This window comes from Physella acuta, unplaced genomic scaffold (assembly GCF_028476545.2).
Source record: "Physella acuta isolate Inbredline_101_S28 unplaced genomic scaffold, ASM2847654v3 ptg000329l, whole genome shotgun sequence".
In the NCBI taxonomy this organism is placed as follows: domain Eukaryota; kingdom Metazoa; phylum Mollusca; class Gastropoda; family Physidae; genus Physella; species Physella acuta.
In genome coordinates this window covers 167,693-194,325 of record NW_026731848.1, presented here as the reverse complement: position 1 = coordinate 194,325, position 26,633 = coordinate 167,693, and the positions used below count along the sequence as shown (strand labels likewise).

At 35.8% G+C, this 26,633-nt stretch overlaps 2 protein-coding genes across 2 annotated transcripts; both read left to right on the top strand.

Annotated features, from left to right (window-relative positions):
- Positions 1 to 10,689: 10,689 nt before the first annotated feature.
- Positions 10,690 to 14,591, top strand: LOC131940765 (proline-rich transmembrane protein 1-like; the record flags this gene model as incomplete). The annotated part of the gene is made up of 3 exons (XM_059299559.1): positions 10,690 to 10,929; positions 11,386 to 11,517; positions 11,722 to 14,591. Coding segments are annotated over 3 exons (516 nt in total), but the record flags the coding sequence as incomplete, so codon positions are not given.
- Positions 14,592 to 17,475: 2,884 nt separating this feature from the next.
- Positions 17,476 to 24,892, top strand: LOC131940745 (proline-rich transmembrane protein 1-like). The gene is made up of 4 exons (XM_059299520.1): positions 17,476 to 17,703; positions 22,320 to 22,642; positions 23,220 to 23,363; positions 24,236 to 24,892. Exons 1-4 carry the CDS (start codon positions 17,688 to 17,690, stop codon positions 24,371 to 24,373), a joined length of 621 nt encoding a protein of 206 aa, XP_059155503.1. The 5' UTR covers positions 17,476 to 17,687; the 3' UTR covers positions 24,374 to 24,892.
- Positions 24,893 to 26,633: the final 1,741 nt, after the last annotated feature.

Below are 26,633 nucleotides of genomic sequence, written 5' to 3'. Positions count from 1 at the left end.
CTATGGTGACTATGACAACTGGTTGTTTTTGCTAAAATTTAAAATGATTGATCTAGAATGATCTAGATCAAGATTTTTATGGTTGCCGAAAGAAATATTATTTACTATCATTTTTCCAATTGACAAAGGTTTTAGGTTGAAACATCATCCGTTGCATGTTACTTTTTGTTTGTTTGCCTAATATAGATTCTCTAGACTAGAGTCTAGATCTACTTAGAATCTATGTGTGGGGTCATCCATAAATGACGTCACGCTTTTTTTGACGATTTTTACCTCCCCCCCTCCCCTCCGTCACACTCACACTAGAGAAGCCAGACCCCCCCCCTAAAATGACGTCACACCTCAACCTACAACCCCCCTCAAAATTGCAGTTGAATTTTTTTTAAACATTGATATTTTTTCAAAATCTTGTCTAAACTATTACAATTTATTAAAACAGTTATCTAAAACGCGAAATAACGTCTAAAATTCGTTTTCTAACATTGCTTTTTTATAATGCAAAAATGTGACGTCGCAACATCTGACCCCCCCCCCTCCCCCTCATCACACATCGTCACAAAATTACGGACCCCCCCTCCCCCCTACGAGTGTGACGTCATTTATGGATGACCCCTGTGATGATGCAGAACTCAGTTCAACATTCACATCACACACTTACAGGGGACTTAACTGTGATTTAAATCTAATTAAAGTTTTGTTCTATAGCCGCCATTTTTTGATCATCATGTGATGCTTTATATTTATTTGCTTCCTCCTCTCCACACACGTGATTCCACATCTCATTATTTTTTTTGTGTTGTAATTATTAGCCTAGACTCACTAGACTGGCAGTTAATGGTTAATTGTAGCATAGGGTTCGCACGTAAATTACGTCAGCCACTTTTTAAAATCCTGCCCAATACTTGAACACATAAGCACTAAAACAAGCCAGATGTTTTTTTATTTTATTTTTTTTTGTTAAAAAATAAACAAACGGGCTTGGTTAAAAGTAAAAGGGATCAAACGAATTAACTATTTAGGCTTACGATTTGTGTTTGCCTTCAATGAACTAGGTTGTCTGTCCACTTACTAGCTATCGCCTAATAGTTGCAACTGTAAATACACTAATAAATAAAAACGTTTTTTCTCAAGTAAAGTTGTTGTTTAAGATTGTTAATATATACCTAGATCTACAGATGTATATATTTAAATTGAAATTTTATTGAACGAACATTGAGAAGTCCTGCTGTAATCGAAATGAACACATTCGAATAATTTTCTCGGTTAAAAATTTGAGATATCAAGGCAGTGCTGCAGAACAACATCAACAAAACAAACTAGATATAGAAACACAAAAATACATTTCCTAGAAAATAGGCCTATTGTGAGGGTACGAAATGATCTTAGTTTGAGGTTCCTCTAGTTGAACCAGTTGTGAGGGTGGGGATTTTACGAAGGCGGAACGAATGAATCCAACAACACACAGTTCAAGTTCAACTATAATTGTTCTTTATTAAAATGATATATATGTTCTATTTACTTCTACTACTGACTGTTCATACTACATGCTACCTACTACTACGCACTCCCATGACCAATCCTAACACTAACTGTTCTCTACATTCTACAACCTAACACCTTCTACCTTCGCTAGCTAATCATGATCTCCTAACTATCTACATTCTCGGCCGTCTCTGCCGCTACCTAACAACTCCTGGCCTATCGCTCTACTGCCCCACGCCTCAGTGGTCAGCTGACCTTCCCACGTGACCGGTCAGCCCTGTGCGCCCATTGGTCTCTCTAACCAACCAACTAGGCCTATAGTCTGTTTCTGCTAAACTATATCTGCTAAACATGTCTGGCGTAATCTTGCGTCATCACATATCTCCCTCCCTTTCTGTAGCTGACAAATTATATTTTTCAGCGTCTACTACTAATCTAATACATCAACAACTATCTATCTTACTACTCTATTCTATCCCTAACATCAATCATATAAATCAAATAAAAAATGGGACAGCACAGTTTACAAAAACATAACTCTTGTGTCTGTGTTCTTGAAGAAATGTCATTGTTCTAGTTCCTGAAATCTTGTGGTGTGACTGGTGTCTCTGCTTGCTAATGTATGTCTATGTTATGGTATCTGTGAATTCAATCATGTGAAACTCAGTTCTGGCTAGGTTGTCGTGTACTGGCCTTGAGCTAATCTTAGTAGAATGTGTAACTGGTTGAACGGTCTCTGCGAGCAGTGTAAGTGTATGTGTAAGTGTTATGTAATTGCTGGCGTTCCTCTGTGGTGAGTGGGTTGTGGCGAGTTTTGATGTAATCTCCCGTGAGGCGGGTGTAGGCGTAACTTCGTTGGTCAATGTGATGACGCAACAATCTCATCTCAACGCTGGTTGAGACGTCCACGTAGAGTGGTTATACGATGAACTGGAGCTGTCTGATGCGCTGGTGAACAATGACGTAACATTCTGTCGCTGGGAACTTGGACGATGGGTCTTCTACCCTTTGTATGTGCCGACGTAGGTGTACGTAGCTGGCGGTCTGTTATTCAACTCCAGTGCGGGGGGGGGGGGGGGGGGGGGGGCGAAGCGGTGGCGATGCGTCCGCTGTATTGACCAGGGAAATTCTCTGTTCAGCAGGGCTGTTCGCTGTCCAGGTAATTCAACGTAATCAGGGGCTTCATGTGGCGGCACTCTTTGAAGTGTCGGCTACATCTCGTCTCATTCAATGTAAGCGTTGATGGTCTGAAAATTGTATTACGAGACCATGAGCAATGGTTTTACGTGACCAATTTAGTGTCCGCGCAGACAAGTATTCAGACAGAGGTACCTTCCATTTAAAAAAAACCTCAATCCCAAATTTAAACGTGCTGAACACTTGTCTGGCGGTATAACAGACATTAAAAAAATAACATTACAAATATAACATTACAAAAAATAACCAAATACAAAAAAATCAGTACACTCTAAGCTAACAACAATCTGTAAAGCCTAATAAACTCAATAGACGTAAACACTACTAGAGCTTAGAAATAGCTTCACAAAAAGAATAGACATGTAAGTGTATATAATTAATCGTGCCGTTTCAAATCAACATTTGAATACGTAATCATATAGTGGAGCAGCTCTCACTATCTGAATTCTGACAAAAAACTGGCTAGCTTGACTTAATGACTGACTTCACTTATGACTTCAGTAACTTGACTGACTTCAGTAACTTGACTTATTTCACTTCGACTTCATCAACTCGACTGACTTCAAATTAACGACTGATTCCACTTTGACGACTTCAATTACTTCAACTTGACGACTAACGTCACTTTGAAGACTAACTTGACCTCGACGACTTCACTTCAATTCAACTTAAAAGACTTCACTGACCGACTTAAACTTCGACGACTTAAACGTCTTCACTTTGACATCAACGACTTTAATATGACTTCGAAGACTTCTCTTTGACTTCAAAGACTTTTTCTTTGACTTCAACGACTTCAATATGACTTCAAAGACTTCACTTTGACTTTAACGACTTCAATATGACTTCACTTTGACTTCAACGACTTCAATATGACTTCAAAGACTTCACTTTGACTTCAACAATTTCAATATGACTTCAAAGACTTTAACTTTGACTTCAACGACTTCAATATGACTTCAAAGACTTCACTTTGACTTCAACAATTTCAATATGACTTCAAAGACTTCACTTTGACTTCAACAATTTCAATATGACTTCAAAGACTTTAACTTTGACTTCAATGATTTCAACGACATCACTCTGATTTCAAAGACTTCACTATAATTTCGACGATTTCACTTCTTCACAATGACCTCAGCGACTGTAATATAACTTCAAAGACTTTTCTTTGACTGCAACATGACTTCAACTACGTCTCTATGACCATAACTACGACTTCAACAACTTATTGACTGACTTGACTGACTTCAAATAACTTCTTTGACTTCAGTTCTGACTTATACTTCACTGACTTCAATAACACTATTGACTTCAGATTGACTACACTGACTTCGACTTCAACTATATCGACTTCACGCCGATTTTCTCGACTACTTAGATTTCAGATCAACACAAAACTCGACTTGACTTCACTTTTGTCCGTTGTTCAAAATCATTTATGGGGACGGTCCGGGTCATATTCTTGGTCATGGGGTTGATGTTCTTGGGCAGTTGCGTGTTATCTATGTGCTGTACTTTCCGTTTCACTAATTCTAACGCTAACTCTGCTTTTGTTCTTGACATGTCTTACTATCTTGACTATCTTGTTTTCTAACTTATTCTCTAAAGATGTTTCAAATTCTTCTTCTGTCTTGTCTAATGGTATGCCTCGTTTATAGCATTGAAACTCTGCCTCCATGGTTGTGTATGTGTATGTGTGTGTGTAGAGGAAAGTAAACAAAACTAAGGCAACAGGGCGTAACAATAGAATGTATAAGGCAGAAAAACCGCTGGCACAAACTATCCAGCACGGGTATAAACCCAAACGTTTAAAAAAAATGTTGGAAGGTACTTATCTTTGTGAATATGGTGACAGTTCCCTTGTATTCCAAACTCGTTCCGACTGAAGAAGTCCGCTTTGTGATGAGTTAGAGAAAGCAGTACACAAGTCATACTCCGTCATGAGTAAACCGATATACTTTCTTTCCCGTCCTCGACCCGCGCTCCACCAGATGTGAGGGTGGGGATTTTTAAGAGAGGCCGGAACGAATGAATCCAACAACACACAGTTCAAGTTCAACTATAATTGTTCTTTATTAAAATGATATATATGTTCTATTTACTTCTACTACTGACTGTTCATACTACATGCTACCTACTACTACGCACTCCCATGACCAATCCTAACACTAACTGTTCTCTACATTCTACAACCTAACACCTTCTACCTTCGCTAGCTAATCATGATCTCCTAACTATCTACATTCTCGGCCGTCTCTGCCGCTACCTAACAACTCCTGGCCTATCGCTCTACTGCCCCACGCCTCAGTGGTCAGCTGACCTTCCCACGTGACCGGTCAGCCCTGTGCGCCCATTGGTCTCTCTAACCAACCAACTAGGCCTATAGTCTGTTTCTGCTAAACTATATCTGCTAAACATGTCTGGCGTAATCTTGCGTCATCACACCTATATTGTTAAAATGCTGTGTTTGAAGTCAGGGGCCCCCGATTTTTAGGGGCCCCCAAATTTACTGCTTAGGCTAAAATAACAGTCTGGTCCATGCAGTGATATCTTGTGTCACTAAAATTAGTTGATTTTAGAGTTAAAAACAAAAACAGCAGCCGATTTGTGATACCTTTTTAAAAAAAAACCATCAATTAAAAGTAATTTCGTCCGATAGCATCAGATCGCATGCGCGGTGGTAACAAAAATATATAAAATATAATACTGTATGGGGTCTACATAGTGAATTAGTACTCAATAGCAAGCATTCAGACAACCAGCGTTATAAGCTAACCTTAGCAGTGTTTCTTCCAGACTTTTTTCTCCGGGGGGGGGGGGGCACTTGAAATTTTCGGGGGGGGGGGGGGGTAGACTTTCTTCGGGGGGGGGGGGGGGGCGGACACTGTTAAAAGTATATATTTTCAATATAAATTATATAAATTTCATTTCGTTCGGGGGGGGGGGGGGCAGTAACAATTTTTCGGGGGGGGGGGGGGGGGGGTTCGCCCCCCCGAAGAGATACCTGGAAGAAACTCTGAACCTTAGCAATCAACGGAAAAATTCCTGACCGTCTTTAAATTGTGTTAAAATGGCAAGCCATTGTATTTACCAAACAAAGGCCACAACAATTTGGGTTGCTTACCATGGAAAAACTTCAAAACGCCCCACCACTCATCAGCTGTCATCGCTTTCTGCTCGGAAACCATTTGCATAAAGCGATACTCCCTAAAAAATTATACATTTTATTTCTGGCATACAACTCGGTTGATCACATATTTTCAGTAAATAAAACACAGAATCTTAACAAAACAGGCTAGAAAAACATGTCTTACTACACCATGTGATTGTTTGAATGATCCGTCTAACGGCTTACAAATGACGCTTTAATCCAAACGTTTTTAAAGGGCAGGAAGTAGCCTGTAGCCTGTTTTGAATATTAGTTATTTATGTGAAAGGTATGTTAGTATAATTACTTTATTTGCCGAATTAATGAGAATTAAAACCGAAACTAGACGGCAGGAGGGAGCTACAAACGATTTTGCAAGGTTTATCTCTATAGTATAGAAAATTTTGTTCTAAGGCCATAGCTCATCGACAGTGGCGGATTAAGGAGTTGAACATGAGACCCCAAATTTCGGGGGCTCCAAAATTTTCTCTTAAAACAACAACAGTAAAAATAATTTTCCTGTTGATTTTTATTTGTTTCGTACAATCTAAATTTCAAAACCATAAGCTTTTCTCCCTCTAAATTTACAAATAAGTAAGTATGAGATTTTTTTTCCACCATGAAATTATACGTTTGTCCCTTAGCCGGACGTCAACACCCACGCTCTACGGTGCAAGCTGTACCTGTCATCGCCTCATGTCAATGTTTATTTAATGTGAGCTCTCCCTAAAATAATAAATATGTTCCTGATTGATCTTGCTTAGCCTATAAAATACGACCAGTAAGTATATTACATCCCTTGCTTACTTTGTCAGATCTGCGTATGTGTAGTGGACTGAGCACACATACTCAAATAATATAAAGTGATAGATTCTATATCTATTATTATAATCATATTGTGTCTTCCATTGGCTCTAGACAAGCAGCACTATAACTCTAACATGTTTACAACAGTAGACCCATTAAAAAAAGGTATGGAGAGATGTTTTCATATTTTGTTATCTGAACCAAATTTTCGTATAGTTACGATTGTGAAAAGATAAGTCATAATCAAGCACGATTTAAAAAGTAGGCCTACTGTAATTGTAATATCAACGTTGTAACACGTTTATGATTTATCCTGGATTTATACTCCTCAAGTAGAATCTAATAGAAGTTGTAATTGAATATTATTCTCATGTATGTTTCGAAAGCCTAATAGTTATGTTTTTAATTCCATTAAACGTTTAAACACACTCCTACCTAGACATGTTCGACAAAAGCGTCGCTAGACTAATTGAGCTAATTTTTACTTGCATTTGCCAAATGGGTCTAGTCATTTCTTCGTTTCCTGACGGATTTAGACTAGTTTATGTTTCATATGTTCATATGGAGAGTGGACGATTCTGAAATAACGTGAACATGCTGCTGGGTATAACATAACGAATTTAGCTTTGAAATAGCATTGTAAAATATTAGGAGAGCATTATAAAAATGAATAGACAACAGGAAGTGAGGTGGTGGACTACTATCCTGGATAACCCCAAATATAGGTCTTCACAATGACCATGACAACAATAACACTTGAACATAGACCTACACCTCGTAATAACTGCTGTGAGGGATACTGACAAAAACTACCCATTGCAGTGTTATTGAATACCTATATCAGTGGCATTATACTGGCATTTAGTACCGACAGCAGTGTTATTGCGTACCCACATCTTCAGCACTAAGTACCACAGTAGTGATACTGAGCAACCACAAATTCAGCACTAAGTACCCACAGTAGTGATACTGAGTACCCACAGCAACGTTATCGATTACCAACAGCGCCAGCGCTGAGTACCCACAGCAGTTACACCAAGAACAGACTGCAGTAACACTGGGTACCCACAGCTTCAACAGTGAGTACCCACAACTTCAGCACTCAGTACACATGGCTTCAACACTCAGTACCCACTGTTTCAGCACTAAGTAGTCATAGCAGCAGTGGCAATATGTAGCTATAGCACTGTCATTAGTAATCCATAGCAGTATCATTTGAGTACGTACAGCAGTAACATGTAGTACAAATATCAGAAATATTGGGTACCATCAACAATAGCAGTGAGTAACCACAGAGTGACACCAAGTACCCACAGCAGCTGCATTGAGCATGGAAGAATATACAATTGCTGAACACTGTCATTATTTGACAGTATTTGTTCAGGTTGTTTGTGTGTATAGCAAATATAGGTCAAATGAGAAATACGCGTCTTTATTAGTTAACCTTGAATAGGAGTTCACGAAAATGACGTAACCGGGGACAACTAAGGCACTACCTATTTAAGAAAGCCCTTTCATATGCAGAGTGTTACTGCAGTGTAGTAGAATCACGACAGCAAGGCTTCAAAATACCTATTCTTAAGAGTTAGTCAGTGAGTTATGTAACTCTATGCCTGAGCTAATAAACTATAGTTTTCATGAATTTTACAAGTGAGTCTACATCTCCTTTCATTTCCGTATGTTTAGTTTGTGATATTCTATTTTTTGTGCGTGGATATTTAGAGAAACACGTGTCAGTAAAAATAGTAAAATGACCCTGACTAAATTAAAAAAAAATTACTGTTTTGTCCATAAGTGCCTGTTGTCGCAAATTCGCGACATACCGTAATTAGCATAAAAAATAAGTCCAAATTTAAAAATAACTATATACCTCAAATTCAGTGTTAGGTAGATGAGAGAAAATCAGCACAAATAATTGTTTACACGCTTGGAACATAATTCAGGCATTAAGTTAAACCATATCTCGTCATCAAAAGTTCTTTCAGATAAAGGGGACAATGCCCCCCCCCCCCTGCTCATCTCGTACATAATCGAATTGTTCACTTAGGGAGCATTTGTTAATACTTGGTGAAAAAGCAAATTCTAATTTTAAGTCATAAAGTTTATTTATTTTCAGATCAATTTAAAAGTTGGTTGGAGTTGAGGTGGTGATTTTGGTTTTGGTTTCGGTTTAGAGAAAAAGACAACACTATTGACCCCTACTATTTCTCCCTCAACGGGCCATGTATGTAGTCTAAATATAATAACCAATAGGGGCCTAGCAATATGTTACTTTAAAAATCAGGATTATCCGTATAGATTTGTATATTCAAGCTCAAATGCCTAACTATCGGCGGTTAACTTAGATTTGGAGTATTTAGACATGCAATTTCACACTAAGCAAACATATTTCCAAACATTAAAAGGAAATTACGGAGTTTATTTAGAGTGATTAGCCAACACAATGTTAAATTAACAAATTAAAATGGAAAAATCTGGACGTGAGTACAAATTTCTTATTTCTTGGCTTATTATAGTAGATTCATAAATCAGTGTTTGCAAGTTTAGAATATTAATTGAATAATAATTTTACTAAATAACTAAGAATGGAAAATCAAATATTCATGAACTAATATTTAACATCATTCTTATTAAAGTTTGGCATAACACTTCTGTACATCTGCTCATTTGTTTGATAAACAAAATTAAATCGAGCCACAGATAGGTGTATTTTAAATCATTTAGTATTTAACTTAGCTCTTCTCTTGGTATTTTTTATTTTTTTGTTTGGGGGGGGGGGCTTTATCCCCAATATATATATATATATATATATATATATATATATATATATATATATATATATATATATATATATATATATATATATATATATATATATATATATATATATATATATATATATATATATATATATATATATATATATATATTGGGGATAAAGCCCCCCCCCCAAACAAAAAAATAAAAAAAAAAATATATATATATGTATATATGTATATATATATATATATATATATATATATATATATATATATATATATATATATATATATATATATATATATATATATATATATATATATATATATATATATATATATATATATATATATATATATATATATATATATATATAATTTTGTGCTACTCGAAGGGAACTACCACCAACCTACCAACTTTCAACATTTGCACTATAGTGTGAGTGTTCTGTATCTGATGAGTTTATGTGTGTGACTTTATGTAAGTGATTCACCTTAACATTTTTTTATCATTTATGAGCTTTACTTCATCAGCCCCTTAAGCCGCCAGGTTCCAGAGCTTTATTTACTTTTTACTTACTCTTGCTCAGTATAACCTAGTCATGTGACTTAAAATAAAATCATGATAGTTCAAGCAGTTCTTTGTTTTAAAATAAGTTAATTAGTAACTGTCATTAAGAGATAACTTACATTGTTGGTGTCAATTGCCTAAACCACTGATTATATATTATGTATGTTTATGTGTCTAATAAAGTCCTGGGTGTGTTTAGGAAGTGATAAACGTAAATATTTTGTTATCCATTTCTGTTATGTTGTACAGTATAGCTGAAAGATAAGTTGTTGTTTTATAGATCTGCATATTGACAACAATGATGAGTCTGCCGATCCATTCCGTTAATTATTTATTACATTGAACCACTGTGAAATAAAAAAAAAAGATGTGTGTCTTTCAACACAGGCTTAACCCCAGGTGAAACAGACCAGCCAGGTAATTATTGTGGTCCACCACTTGCTGATAATGATGTACCAAGAGGAGATGTACCATATCCCCAACAAAAAGGTGCACAGCACACCCCTCAAGAAGGTGCACAGCACACCCCTCAAGAAGATGCACATCACCCCCCTCAAGAAGGTGCGCAGTACCCCCCTCAAGAAGGTGCGCAGTACCCCCCTCAAGAAGGTGCGCAATACCCCCCTCAAGAAGGTGCGCAATACCCCCCTCAAGAAGGTGCGCAATACCCCCCTCAAGAAGGTGCGCAATACCCCCCTCAAGAAGGTGCGCAATACCCCCCTCAAGAAGGTGCGCAATACCCCCCTCAAGAAGGTGCGCAGTACCCCCCTCAAGAAGGTGCGCAATACCCCCCTCAAGAAGGTGCGCAATACCCCCCTCAAGCCTATCCAGCTGGAGAAACAACATACCCCAATTACGCAAATTACTCAAATTACCCCAATTACCCAAATTACCCCAATTACCCCAATTACCCCATTGGGTCTCAACAGGGACAGTCTCAACAGACATCAAACACTGTTGTGGTGAGTACATCAATCAATCAACCTTTTCATTGTAAGTCAATTTTAAATTTGCGTATGACCGATTTCCCGAACGTACGTTTTCCCGATTTCTAAGGATTGTGTTTATTATTGTATTGTTAAATAATAATTCATCAAGAAATTCTTTAAATTTTTTTTTACTGTTATTGTTTTCGGTCAAACGGCCATCGGGCATGTGTTTTAGGCATTTGTCGGAAATCGGAGAAACGTCCATTTGGGCTTTTATCGTATTCGATCAAACGTCCATTCGGGAATATTGTCTTTGATTAAAAGGAATGCAGGCATTTGAACTTTTCAAGATCTACCTGTGTTTAACTCGACCATCTGTTAAAGATGTCCATTTATTAAAGATGTCCATCTATTTAAGATGACCATCTGTTTAACGTGTATATTAAAGCTGTCGATGTTTAAGACGTCCAACTCTATTTCTGGCTTTAGGTGACGCAGCCTACAGGAAATGATTCAGTAGTAACTGTCCCTGCGCCAACAGATCATATGTGTGCGGCCATAATTGTCACCTTCTGCTGTTTCTGGCCAACTGGAATTGTGGCCATTATTAAGGCCATTGACGTATGTACTAGCTTTGTTTGCTTTTTTAATCTGTCTGTTGTACTTTCACTAATACTAATTAGTCTTAGGCTTAACATTTACTTAAGATCGTACTGCTACATGTTGTTATATAAATACTTTTTGTCATGTCACTCTCTTCCACCTATTCTGTATTTTATTGACCTGACCAACTTCTATAAATATCCTTGACCTGATTGGTTCCAGGCAAGAAATGCCCTGGCTCGTGGAGACCTAGCGTCTGCTGAAGTTGACTCAAGATCTGCCAGAAGTTTGATCATCATCAGTGTTGTGATTGGCATAGTTGCTGTAATCATTTTGTTGGTGATTTTGATTACAGGATTGGCGTAGCTAGGATTTTCGGGCCCCTATTGCAAAAATTATCAATGGGCCCCTTCGTTAGAAATCGACTGCAACTTGCGAGGGAGGAGTTTTTCCAATAAAATAACTAATCTGCACATTATGTATTGTACACGTCCTGATTGAGTATGTATACCGTACTGTGTTATTATGTACTACCCCGTAACGTAAAGTGTATTTGATTTTATATCACTAGTATGTAAAAAGAAGGAAATTAACTGTAAGCCTGTAATATAAAAGTAACTAAACACAGTAATGTCACAAGGCGGGAGAAGTTCGGTCAAAAGTACGTTCTATCTAGTTAAGATAGTTTTAAAAATAAGGAGCGTGGGGTGACACCCCACCAAAAGCGCTAAATTATTGGAGGAAGTGGACGATGGGGTGACAGCTCCAGTATACGCACAGGTTAGCACGCGACCTTATGACGCCAATAACCAAACACCATTTTTTAAAAAAAAGTCGAGGCCTGCCTGGCTTATGGGAGTCCAACTCCTGAGCCGGTATTCCGTGTCATTTGAGTTCGACTTATAGGAAGGCTACTACTAAATCGACTAAGGTGTCCTATTGCACCTCGGCAGTCAAAGGTTAGCGCCCTGAGTTACCCAGCGGCTACCTTAATGCACGGGATCCGTTGATTGAATCAGGTGTATTACTTTATTCAACGGCCATACTGAAACAGGGGCGGCCTTCGACGGCCCTGGCTTAGTAATGACACTAGACACAAGAGTACCCTACACTACGGAAACGGTTAGCCTCTACATTCGATGATTAAACCGAAACAGGGGTTGCGCCCGGCTACATACGGTTGTGTAACCGGTCACTTCCGCGTTTCTCCTGACACCAGGGCCGTCGCCGAAAGGTGTTCAACCTCACTCATACGGAGGATAATTAACGTAAACTCAAGGATTTCATACAGCACGCCCAATGTCATCTGAGCGGTATTGTGGGTATTGTGGGGAGCCCAGCAACAAAGATCCGAGAAATATAGCACCTGTGTCGTTTACATTTTAACTATCTCAGTTTTAGAAAATAAAAATACACAATTGGTATCACATTCATAAAACCCTTATAAATTTTTTGTCACCCTGGTATATGGGACTAAGTCGCAGCAACGCTGACGTCTACGCAAGTTCCGTATCAAATTCTTTAACATTCCGTGGTGATCGGGAACAAATTGTAGATATGCCTTTTGGGTCAGTAACTTGGCCATTCTTAGTATCGAACATACAGAAGCAGCTTAAATGGATCTCAAAGAACGTATTAATTTTTTTGCAAAATTAAAAACATGAAAAAACAAATCTAAATAAAATCATACATTGCTACTAACCTCAACTGACAGAAAAAATTTGAAAGTTTTCGCCGTTTTACACCTCCCTACTTTATCATACCTATACGGAGAAAAAAGAATGCGTTGTAATTGTACACAATCTAAATCGAGATTTTTGACAAAGTTTGATGTTTTCAACCTTTTGGAGTCGGAAAAACTTAGTTTTGCAATGCCGCCCCTCTCTCTCTTTGTGTGTATGTTTGTTTGTCTGTGTGAGTATGTGTGTGTGTGTGTGTGTGTCTGTGTGTGTGTGTAATTGTAAACACGATATTTTAAGTACCGTTTAATTTAAGTTGACGATATTTCATATGTAATTATTATTTTAAATTTCTAGGTTTTTTTTCCAACAACTTTTGGACGTTTTACATTAACCGAAAGTGGCAGGCTACTAACTATACTTTCTCAAATGTCAATAACTAGAGCATTGTTTAAGTTAGGTGGACGCAATATCGTATGTAAATATTACAATGTATGCGCAGATTTCTTTCAACTTTTGAACGATTTCCTGTAACTGGAGCTGGTACTTATATCAGCGTAAACACAATAACTTGAGCACTAGTTTCAGTTAAGTAGACAAAATTTCACCTATAAGAATAAGACTCAATTTTAATTTTGAGTGACTTCCGATAAAATGAAGTGTTACTTTATTTTTATCTGGTTTCTAAAATATCGATAATTTGAGAAACCTTTCAATTTGGTGAGCGCAATAATTTGTATACATAAGTAAAAAATATCTTATTCTCTTGATTTTGAAATTTTTTGGTGATTATTGAAGACCGGAAGTAGTACTTGACGCTATTTCCTATTTCTCTAAAAAAAAGTTTACTTCTACCGGATCCATTTGTTTCAAATTTTTCACGCAGGTAAAGACTCGATGACAATGCACTTTGACATCAAATGTGACTTAATTAGATGTTTAATTAACTTTACAAAAATAAATTGATGTTTCCTTTATAAACGTGAGCGGGTGAATGGATGATTTATTTTCTATTATATTTTTGTGTGCGAATCTATGCGTGAATGGTCAACTGGAAAGCGGCTACGGGGGTTCCCCTTCCGGCCAAAGCGGGTATACAAACCGACTGACCGCTCGGATATTTTTTTCTTTTGACCCGAGTCGAGAATGTAGATCTGGTCACTTTCTATGTGGGCGCTTGGCGCACCTCTTGCGAGGAGTGAGGTTGCTTTGCAACTTGGCTGGGTGTTTTGTATGTATTGTTTTGTTGTTGTTTTGTCTATATGACGTGTGATTGGTGCGGATATTAGATGGCGTTTCGGTTGCCGTAAGGGATAGGATGGTTGTCTGTGTGTTCAGAGCCTAGACTATCCGAGGCATCGAAGCTACATAATATTCCATCGAGCGTTGTGTGTTTTGTTTGTTTAGTGTTTGTTTAGTAATTTGATTAAGATGTTTTGGATTTGATATAATGTTTACGTTTTTTATTGTTGGTTCCATTTTTAAATGTAAATAAAACTATAAGCTTATTTATTTTTTGTGTTTTGTATCTCGTCTACTCTAAGGTTAAGATTTTAACCAGTCTGGGTTTAGCCGGACTTGCACTGACCGGACAGTTTATTTAACCTAGGGAACCTAGGGAAGTAGATAGTAGTCACCCCCCCCCCAGGAGGGCTTACATACATCACTAATTTTCCGCTCAATGACGCACACGTTGTTTACGTTCGATTCCATTCTATTTAAAAATATTAAGTGTAAAAGTTTTTAATAAAAAAATATTTCTAGAACCTGATTGTAGTGGAAGTCTATCTCCACGCTGTTGACTCCACATCTCATTATTTTTTTCATCACCACCTAAGAGTCTCAGTTAATGGTTAATTGTAGCATAGGGTTCGCAAGTAATTGACGCCAGCCAAGTTTTTATCCTGCCCAGTATCTTAACCTGTAAGCACAAAAAAACAAGCCATTTAAAAAAAAAATTCTGTGTTAAAAAACTAACGAACAAACGGGCTTGTAAAAGGTATCAAACGAATTAACTATTTAGGCTTACGATTTGTGTTTGCCTTCAATGAACCAGGTTGTCTGTCCACTTACTAGCTATCACCTAATAGTTGCAACTGTAAATACACTAATACATAAAATCGTTTTTTCTCAAGTAAAGTTGTTATTGTTTAAGATTGTTAATATATACCTAGATCTACAGATTTATACATTTAATTGAAGTTTAATTGAACGAACATTGAGAAGTCCTGCTGTACTCAAAATGAACACCTTCAAATAATTTTTTCGGTTAAAAAATTGGAGACATCAAAGCAGTGCTAAAGAACAACATCAACAAAAAAAAAAAACTAGATATAGAAACAAAATTTTTTTCCTAAAAAAGTATATTGTAAAATTGATGTGTTAGAAAGGTGACTGTAAAGTTGATGTTTCATGAAATTGAATCAAACCCCTTCTAAATCTAATACCCATGAATCATTCGTTGGTAGGTCGGCAAAAGAGATGACTCAAGCCTAAGTGACAGGCGGTTATCTCCCGAAAATACAAAATAAATAACCTTATGGCAACAGAACGTGTAATTTAAAGCTCTTAGTACAACGGATACCAGTGGCAGAACACGGGGCAATTTTGATACGTAAGATGAACATAGACAAGGTCTACTTTTTTGGTGCAGCTGGACGAACAACGTGTTTTTGTCAAACTTCATAGATCTAGTAGCCGTAAAAATACATTAAATAAAGCACTCGTGTGCCGCGCAGTTGAAAACAAATATAGATACCAAAGTGCTATTGGGGGGGGGGGGGGGGGGCTCGGGGTGCACCTGGTCACGTGACTGGTTGGGCTACGAAGGACACTCTGGTAGTTTGCATGAAAGATGTAATCAATAAAGGTAAAACAGTGAAATTTTAGGGGAGATCACTCCTGCTTTATTTTAATCCACTAAAAAGGAAAAGAAAACCATTTTCTTTAAATATATTTTAATACACCACAATTGAAATTATAAGGAAAAGCGTCGACGCAATACACAATTTTGCGATACACGCTTCATATCGATAAGCCCGTACATCTGCTTCTAAATATTACAACCAGTATTAGCCTAGCAATATGTCGCATTTTTTTTTTAAAGAATCGGATTTCTAGGAAATTTATTTAGCTATTCAGGCGTAGCTACATTAACTAATAGCAAAGTTAGGACGGTTAAGTTGGGTGTAGACTATATACTCGTATGCTAGTAATTTCATTGTAAAAAAAACAAAAACATTTTCAAACATTTTAAAGCCTATAAAGGTGTTTTTTTAGAGTGATTAGCTAACATAAATTTAAAATAGCCAATTATAATGGAAAAATCTGCACGGGAGTACAAATTTTATTTTTGTAGTCTATTAGTAGAATTAAACCACCAATAAATGTTTATAAAATAATAACTTTATTAATGTAATTTTTTTACTAACTAACAAAGGATAGCATTCTAAACTTCCTGAAATAATTTTATTTGTTTTATTATTAAAGTTTGTTTTTGATAAAATTTGGTTAGTTCATCTGTTTGTTAAGTAGTGTCACACACACTCACACACGCAGACGCAAAAGCACTCGAATACTCAGACGCACACGCGCACGCACGCTATATATATGAGATGGAAAAGCAAGCGGAAATGAGACTTAATAACAATATAATATATTGTTAAACTTAAAGGCCCATCACCAGCGTGGAGTGACTTGATGGAAAGAGAAGTTTTCTTCTTACCTGACGTTTACAAGAAGTCAAGATGTGCATGCGCTGACATGAAACTATTACTTGGAGTAATTGTGTCCTTGGAAATATATTTGTTGACAATTTCAAGTTTGCGGTTGAGTGTGAGTGTTTTTCTTTGTAACAGTTGGAACTTTTAATTTTATTTGAATTAATCTCCCAATAACCCCCCCCCCCCCCTGAAAAACTTTTAAATTTTCCCCGTTCATCGACTACAACAAAATAAATAAATAAATGAAGAAAACTTTTAGATAAAAGCAAGACTGTTAAAATTTATACTAAATTGTTTTCAAACAGGTATGAAAATTAATTTTTAAAAAATCACAAAAAAAACCCAGCGTTTTAGTAACAAGCTTTTATGTAATAATGCACACAAAATTAGAAAATAAATGACTTTCTTTAATGATATAATACTACACAACTATTTAAATTAGTATAAAGAAAAGCGTGGGTCCCTTTATTATCACAGAGAGAGAGACACACACTTCAAATCGATAAGCCCGTACATCTGCTTCTAAATATAACAACCAGTATTAGCCTAGCAATATGTCGCATGGCATTTTTTAAAAAAAGAAACGGATTTCTAGGAAATTCATTTATTTAATCTGGCGCAGTTACACTAACTAACAGCAACGTTAGGACGGTTAAGTTAGGTGTAGACTATTTACTCGTATGCTTGTTATTTCATTGTAAAAAAACATTTTCAAACATTTAAAAGCCTATGAAGGTTTTTTTTTATATAGTGATCAACTAACATAAGTTTTAAATAGCCAATTATAATGGAAAAATCTGCACGTGAGTACAAATTTGATTTTTTTTCTCATAAATGTCATAATAAGGGTTTACAATTTTACCTGTTAAAGAGACGTAACTGCGTCATGTAAACTTTTAAAATTTTCCCGTTCATTTACACACACACACACACACACACACACACACACACACACACACACACACACACACACACACACACACACACACACACACACACACACACACACACACACAAAATTCATAATAAAAGCTTTAACAAAAAGCTTTTATGTAATAATGCACTAAAAGTAGAAAATAATTTGTTTACTACTATTTAAATAACTATAAAGAAAATCGTGGGTCTCTTCCTAAATATTAGTTAAGGTATCCAAAAGAAACCTTAAGTGACCCACGCTTTTCTTTATAGTTATTTGAATAGTAGTGTATAATTTATTTTCTACTTTTTAGTGCATTATTACATAAAAGCTTTTTTACTTTCTCGTATATACGAAGTATAGGGAAAGTATTGTAATCGTGCAAAAAAAAAATCGAGATTTTTACAAATCTCGACGTTTTACATCTCACTGATACGGAAAAACATAATTTTGCAATCTTGTCCGTATGTCTGTGTGTGTGTCTGTGTGTCTGTCTGTCTGTGTGTGTGTGTGTGTGTGTGTAAACACGATAACTTGAGTACCATTACAGCTAGGTTGATGAAATTTCATATATAAGTATTTTATCAAAATCGTAGATCCGTATCAACTTTTGAGCGATTTCCGATAACCGGAAGTAGTACTTTTTCTACTTTGAATTTTTCAAAAGCCTATATTTTGAGTACTATTTCAGATAGATAAATGAAATTTCATATGTGAGTAAAAGATCTAATTCTCTTCCTTTTATTAAATTGTGAGTTATTTCCGTCGACCGGAAGTACTAATTTACGCTATTTCCGATTTCTCAAAAAAAAAACGCATGTAAATTTATAAGGTACTAATAATATTGCGCTCTATTATGCACATTTTGTTTTGGCGTTCGCTTGGTGCGAAATTCTTTTTTCTATGAGATTTTATTCTATTTTTAGAAGTTTAAGTAATTAAAAATCATGTCTATATTCCATGTTATATAAGAATATTCGAGAAAGTTTAGGGGAGATCACTCCCGGTTTATTAAAAACGTATTTCTATGAATTTTTTTTTCAGTACTTTAAATAAAAAAAAAATTTACAATGGAAATGCATGACTAAAAACCATTGCGCACTTAATGAACGTGATGACGCGTGTATAATAGTGCGAAATTGTTGGGCAAGACTGCCTACTAATTTGGTCAAAATTTGAATTAATTCATAACAAAATTAATTAGGCAACCAGTTACGTCAAATCTAATGTCATGTTACATTGTCTTCATGTCTTGACCCATGTGCTAACGTTGAAATAAATCTGTAAGTTAGAAGTGTCCAAAATTTCGCTCGGGCGTTTCTATCTAGACAGACTGACGACAGACTGACGACAGACTGACGACAGACTGACGACAGACTGACGACAGACAGAGGAAATAAGTTAATTTTTTTTTCATAAAAAACGTTTTAATATCAAGCTTTTATGTAATGATGCATTTAAAAGGTAAAAAAAAAAGTATGCGCTACTATTTAAATAACTATAAAGAAAAGCGTAGGTCACTTTAGTATCTATTGGATACCTTTAATGATATTTAAGAAGAGACCCACGCTTTCCTTTATAGTTATTTAAATAAAAGCGTTTAATTTATTTTGTAATTTTTAAATGCATTATTACATAAAAGCTTGATATTGAAACGTTTTTTAATGAATTTTTTGTCAGTACTTTATCTTAAATGTTTAAAATTTATATTAAAGTTGCATGACTAAAAACCATTGCGCACCTATTGAAAGTGATGGCGCGTGTTTAATAGCGCGGAATAATTTGATGAAACAGCCTACTAACTTGGACACAATATTAATTAGTTTATAAAGAATTAATTAGGCAACCAATTAAGTGAAACTTAATGTAATGTTGCATTGTCTTCATGCCTTGACCCACATACCAACTTTGAAACGAATCTGTCAGTTAGAAATTAGACAGACTGGAAGAGCAAGCAAGTTAAATAACTTGTTAAGAACATTCATTAAAAAACGTTTTAATAATAAGCTTTCTTTTTATTAATTTAAATAGTAGTGTTGTTATATATTTAAAAAAATATTTATTTTCTACTTTTTAGTGCATTATTACATAAATGCTTGTTATTAAAACGTTTTTTTATGAATTTCATTGTTCAAAGCTTTAATTTTTACTTTCTCGTATATACGAAGTATAGAAAAAGTCTTGTAATCGTGCAAAAAAAAATAATCGAGATTTTTGCAAATCTCGACGTTTTACACCTCACTGATACGGAAAAACATAATTTTGCAATCTTGTCCGTATGTCTGTGTGTGTGTGTCTGTCTGTCTGTCTGTGTGTAAACACGATTACTTGAGTACCGTTACAGCTAGGTTGATGAAATTTCATATATAAGTATTTTATCAAAATCGTAGATCCGTTTCAACTTTTGAGCGATTTACGATAACTGGAAGTGGTACTTTTTCTACTTTGAATTTTTCAAAAGTGTAATGGATTGACGATAGAAGCATGTGGTTGTATATAAAACGTTTATTGGCCTTCAACTACATGATGATAACGAGAGAGGGCGGAAGTGACGAGAGACAAAGATATATATACATGTAACGGACATCACTCAAGATAACAGTATAAATATAATACTAATACAAGAAGAGTGAGTTCCCTTGACTTCACAAGTCTCACTATATTACAAAAAGCCTATAACTTGAGTACTATTTCAGATAGATAAATGAAATTTCACACGTTAGTAAAAGATCTAATTCTCTTCCTTTTATTAAATTGTGAGTAATTTCCGTTGACCGGAAGTAGTGATTTACGCTATTTTCGATTTATCAAAAAAAAAAAAACGAATGTAAATTTTTAGAGTACTAATAATATTCCGCACTATCATACACATTTTATTTGGCGTTCGCTTGGTGCGCAATTGTTTTTTTATGAGATTCTATTCTATTTTTAAAAGTTTAAGTATTTAAAATGGATTAAAAATCATAATTATATCCCCATTTACCATCCCCTGTTGTTTTATATAAGAATATTCGAGAAAGTTTAGGGGAGATCACTACCGGTTTATTTTGTTTTAAATTTACAATAAAGTTTCATGACTAATTACAATTGCGCACCTAATGAACATGATAACGCGCGTATGATAGTGGGAACAGTTGGAGAAGACAGCCTAAAACTTGACACAACTTTGAAACGAATCTATCAGTTAGAAGTGCCCGAAATTTCACTCGAGCGTTTCAATCTTTGACGACAGACAGGCTCTCGACAAACTGACGACAGACAGAGAAAGAAAGTTAAGTAAAAGCTTGTAAAATAAACCACTCAATTTTACCCATTTAAGGGGATAAAACTGCGTCAGAAATTCAACGAGATTCTATTCTATTTTAAAAAGTTTAAGTAATAAAAAATGGATTAAAATCATATCTATATCCAGAGTTGCCATCCTCCATAGTGTTGTATAAGAATATTCGAGAAAGCTTAGGGGAGATCACTCCCGCTTTATTAATTAAACGTTAGTCTTTGCGATTGATTGCAATGACGGTGTATCATTGGCGTCGTTAGGTCGGATGTCACCCGGTGCTGCACTTCGTGGTGTCTCCTCCCCACCCCCAACAGAAAAGTATATATATATATAAGCCTCATCACACCCCGTACCTGACATCCCACCCCTGCGAGTGTGACGCCATTTATGAATGACCCATAAAGGTAATTTGCCTATGTTCTGCCCATACAACCCAAGCCTGCCTGAGCACGTTAAGGAGTATTTGGCGTGAATAAAAGATCTATTTTGGCACAAAACTCAAGCGGTCATTGGTCATGTCTTTCTTGCTGTATCGATGCGAGGCAATGACCCTCAATGCCGATATCCAGCGACAGATCCAAGACCAGAGAAGAGATGTTTACACCGACTCCCAGAGTTATCATACAAAGTGCCAGGAGGGAGCAGATGAAGAAGACAAAGACGAGGAAGGAGGACACCCAGGAGTAGACTAGGCTGCACATTACAGAATTACATAACTCAGCAGAAGACGGACGAAGATTGCAGAAAATTATGAGAACATCAACTGTGATGCCACACAATCCCAGGGGTTCAACTTCATTCACTCGGTGCGGTCACAGGTCTATAATCTTACCCAGAATATACCTAGGTATGACATTAATGTCGCTCTACACAATTACGGCATGTCCCATTTAGTTGTTGAGGCGAGGTGGCGTCTGGGGGATAAACAACTCAGAGTGAACATAGCGTCAGTTTTTAGATGGCTGTAATAATATCTAAACATACTGATACATACCAACGCTATGCTGCCTCCGCTTATATAAACCTTTATTTAAATCTTGCGTCAACACAGTTAGTAATTACCTAAGTGAAAGTATTCTGGTGAAATATATGTATTATATTTTTTCATCAAGAAAGTTCTACATTTTAAAACCTAATTAATCATTATTATAAAACAAATACAAAATGATCTTTTTGTCTGATAATAAAAATCTGTGAACCTTCTAACACACATTTACCTTCAGAAGAAAAAGCCCAGCTAAGCAATGATAATGACCCCCCACCAGTTTATAGTGAGACTCCCATGGGAGGTGCACCGTATTCTAATGATGGTGCACCTTATCCTTCTGAAGGAGGTGCACAGTATCCACCACAGAAAGGTGCACTATATCCCCCACAAGGAGGTTCACTATATCCCCCACAAGGAGGTACAGTGTATCTCCCTCAAGGAGGTTCACAATATCCACTTCAAGCCTATCCAGCAGGAGGAACGACATATCCTAATTATCCTTATATCCCCGTGGGAGTTCAACAGGGACCGAGCCAGCAGACATCGAACACTGTTGTGGTAAGTGTAAGTAGACCTACATCAATAGACCAGCTAACAATGTTATGATAAGTCAACTTTAAGTTGTGGTAAGTACATCAATTAACCAAATAACAATTTTATGACTGTCACAGAGAAAGGTTAACATTTATATAAGATAAATTTACCTTAATACAAAAAGATAAATGTTTGGTTTATTAATGTGTCAAAGAAAGTTGTTAAATTAAAAAAAAAATCACATTGAATAATGAAATAGTTTGTTCTGGCCAAAAATTGTCAAATTTGGTGGAGTGCGGTTATGATAGACTTTTTTAAAAATGTAGCTATAATAGTTGTTTCCAAATATGTGTATAATAGTTGTTTCCAAAACAAAAAGTGAATATTACAGGGAAAATTTGTTAGGTAAATTTGTCCTAAATTATTTATATAGAATTGAAATTCACATGAAATCTTTTCCTTAAAAATGTTAAATTATTTGAAATGTTCATCTATATTTTATAGATGTTCTTCTATTCAACATGTCCATGTACAAAAGACGTTCATATCTTTATTACAAAGTACTTCTAATTAAGACGTCCAACTCTGTTTCTTACTTTAGGTTGTGATGCCTACAGCAAACGAGCCAGCAAAGAATACAGTTGTAACCGTCCCTGTGCCCCCTGATCAAATGTGTGCGGCCATATTTGTCACCTTATGCTGTTTCTGGCCAACTGGAATTGTGGCCATCTTGAGGGCCAGTAATGTATGTACCAGCTTTTTAAATATTGCACTTTCAATTACTCTAATTAACCTTGTACTTTCAAATATGTATACAACACAATCCAAATTTACAAACATGAGTAAAACTGAACAATGTAAAGCATATTATAGACCTACATGTTAAAAGTATTCAAAAAGCTTTAGATCTTAAATTGTAAAAACAGAAAAAAAGCCTTTTGAATACTTTTAACATGTTTGGCACACGGAAGTAAGTAGGCCTATTAAGTATAAAAAAAAGGGTTAAAAACAATTTTAATGTTCCATTTTGAATTTTGTGGTACTTTTTGAGATATCGGAAATAGCGTAAATTACTAATTCTGGCCAACGGAAATTACTCAATATTTGACACAAGGCAGAGAATTAGATTTTTACAAATTTGTGAAATTTCGTTTATCTATCTGAAATAGTAGTCAAGTTATAGGCTTTTGAAAAACCAAAAGTAGAATAAGTTCCACTAACGTTTACCAGAAATCACTGAAAAGTTGATAGAGAACTGCAAATTGATGTGATACTTATATATCAAATTTTATCAACCTAGCTGTAACGGTACCTAAGTAATCGTGTGTACAGACACATACACTCACACACTCTCACACACACAGACAGACACACGGACAGAATTGCAAAGCCCAGTTTTCCCGAGTCGATTACGTATAGAACGCTGAAATTTTGATAAATCTGCATTTATTAATTTTGCCCAATTAAAATAAGTCCCCTATACTCCGTATATGATGAAGTACTGAGGTGTAATTTGACGAAAACTGTCAAAATTTCATGTGATTTTTGTGCAAGATTACAATACTTCATGTATACTTTGCATACAAGAAAGTAATAAACTGACCTGATTTGTTCCAGGCACGAACTGCCCTGGCCCAGGGGGACTTAACGTCTGCCCAAGTCTACTCAAGAACTGCCAGAAGTATGGTCATCATCAGTGTTGTGCTGGGCATTATTACCTACATCCTTATTATAATAATTACAAGTGCTAGCTAGTTTATTTAGTGGAGTTTTCATACAACTGCTTCAAATGTATTTAAAGTTCTCAGGTATAGCAAAAAGATGCTTACAATATTTTTAAATATCTACAGCTGTCTGAATTAGAATTCATACAAACATAGCAAATATTAGTAGATAGTAGTTTTGGTCATTAAGTGGTTTTTTTTTTTTTTACATTTTTCCATCCTAAAAGTATTTTGATTCTTACTTAAACTAGACTTTTTAAATGAGTGAAAGCCAAATGGCTGGGGCACAATTTACTTTTAACTGTTTTGACTGGTTTTGCGGAAAGACTTGTTCATGAGTGGTCTGGCTGTGTCTAAGCGGCTCCGGAAATAAATAAAAACCTGTCAGTCCCAACTGAAATTTTTTTGTAGTGCATTTTTATTCCGTCTCAAGCCTGAGGATGGATGCTTACAAAATGAAAGGTCACTTTTTCAAATACATTATACAGACATGCCAAAAGCAGAACTGTTCCGTTTTAAAAAATAAATAAATTCGTGTCCAGTTCCACCATTCCTGTTTTGTTTGAAGTTTATTCCGCTTTATCGATAAAAAGATATCGTTGCTATATATATAAAAAAAAACGATTTTCATATAGCACAAAATTAGGCGTATGGGCAGTAACATGGACAAACCAACGCCATAACAGCTCAGATCCAAGAAACATAGTTCTGCTTTCTTTACATTTAAATAACTCTGTTTTAGACAACAAGGTCACGTGTCTAAAATTACACATTATTAACACAGTGATGTAATCTTCTTCAAGCATGGCGTCAGCCCGCAGCAGCGCGCGGGACGGGATCGCTAGTAATCAATAAAGAAAAAAATCGAGAGCAGTCTACGTGCAACAAGATGGAACCTTCAACAGACATTGCCTCGGTGGATGATACCCTTGTAAGATGAACAATACAATTCTAACTAGTGTGTAAGAGTGTGTGAGGTTGTGTGTGAATATGTGTGTGAGAATGTGTGTGTATGCGTATGAGTATGTGTATTTCAGTGTGTGTATGAGTATCGGTTTAGGAGTGTATGTGTGTGTCCTTGAACCTATCTTTCGTCGTTAATTTTTACTAAAATTTTAACAACCATACCGGCTGAGAAAAAACTACTCAATACGCGTTATCTATGTTGATACAAACAAAAAAAAATACCCCGAAATGCTTGTTATTATTAATATCATGCATTTTAGTCATTACAAAATGTCATGCTTCAAACCTGTCAAAACTGAAGGAAGAATTATCACTCAAGATGTCAAGGCAACGTTTGGACTTCAAGGGGTATCAGACGATAACAGTGTGGTTATCAGAACCACATTGAGACTCGAGGGCCGCTTCAGATGTTTCTTTTATCTCACCGTCTTGTCGGCTGTAGGGTACCAGATTCAGTGGGATTTCCCAATTATGTCGGGTATGACATAATCTGGTGAATGGCTCATAAGGGCTTTTCACAAGATTTCAGTTTTCTTGTCTCGGGTTTATGGAAAAATCTTGTAGCTCAATTTTGACCACCTTCTAATGCAGCGATTTCGTTCAAATTTTCCAGAAAACTTCGTCTTAGAGGGCAACACATAAATTTATTTAAAAAAAATTAGTTAGATGTTAAATTATTCAGTGACATCTAATTACACGTTTTCGAAACTAAGGGGGCATAACAAGATTAAATGCTAACGATAACTATAAATTCAGTAACAGAAGGGGAGATAACTATATAGAAGCTATCACCAGAACAGTCTGGTGAGCTTTAGTTCACGCCGAATGTTAACAATAGTAGAGCTGGGTCGAATTGGCGAAGGCTATTAGGGGTAGATAATATAGTTTTCAAACGATTTGAAACAAATTACAAATTTTAAAGTACTGAAATAGCATAATAATCGTTTTAATAACAAACTTTTAATGTATTAATGCCCTAACAAGGTGAAAATAAATGATTTTTAAAACCTATAATACATTACTATTTAAATAACTATAAAAACATTGTCAACTATGGTTTTTTTCAAAAAAAAAAAAAAAAAAAAAAAAACTAACAGTTTCGTCACAAATTTCTATATTTCTACAAAACGATTGCACTGGGCATGCCATCCCAAACCTTACCGATATAAGTACCATTTGCGCGTTGCTGGGATCTCAGGACTGACTTGATAGAAAAAGGCGCCTTCTTCTTACCTGACGCTTACAAGAAGCCAAGGTGTGCATGCGCTGAAATAAAAAAAATATTAAGTATTTACTTGGAGTAATTGTGTCCTTGGAAATATATT

Bases quoted from the DNA above. Each gene is read 5' to 3' on its own strand.
- LOC131940745 (XM_059299520.1), top strand. The intron at 22,643-23,219 runs GTAAGTGTAAGT...TTCTTACTTTAG, and splicing joins AGACATCGAACACTGTTGTG to GTTGTGATGCCTACAGCAAA. The intron at 23,364-24,235 runs GTATGTACCAGC...GATTTGTTCCAG, and splicing joins CCATCTTGAGGGCCAGTAAT to GCACGAACTGCCCTGGCCCA.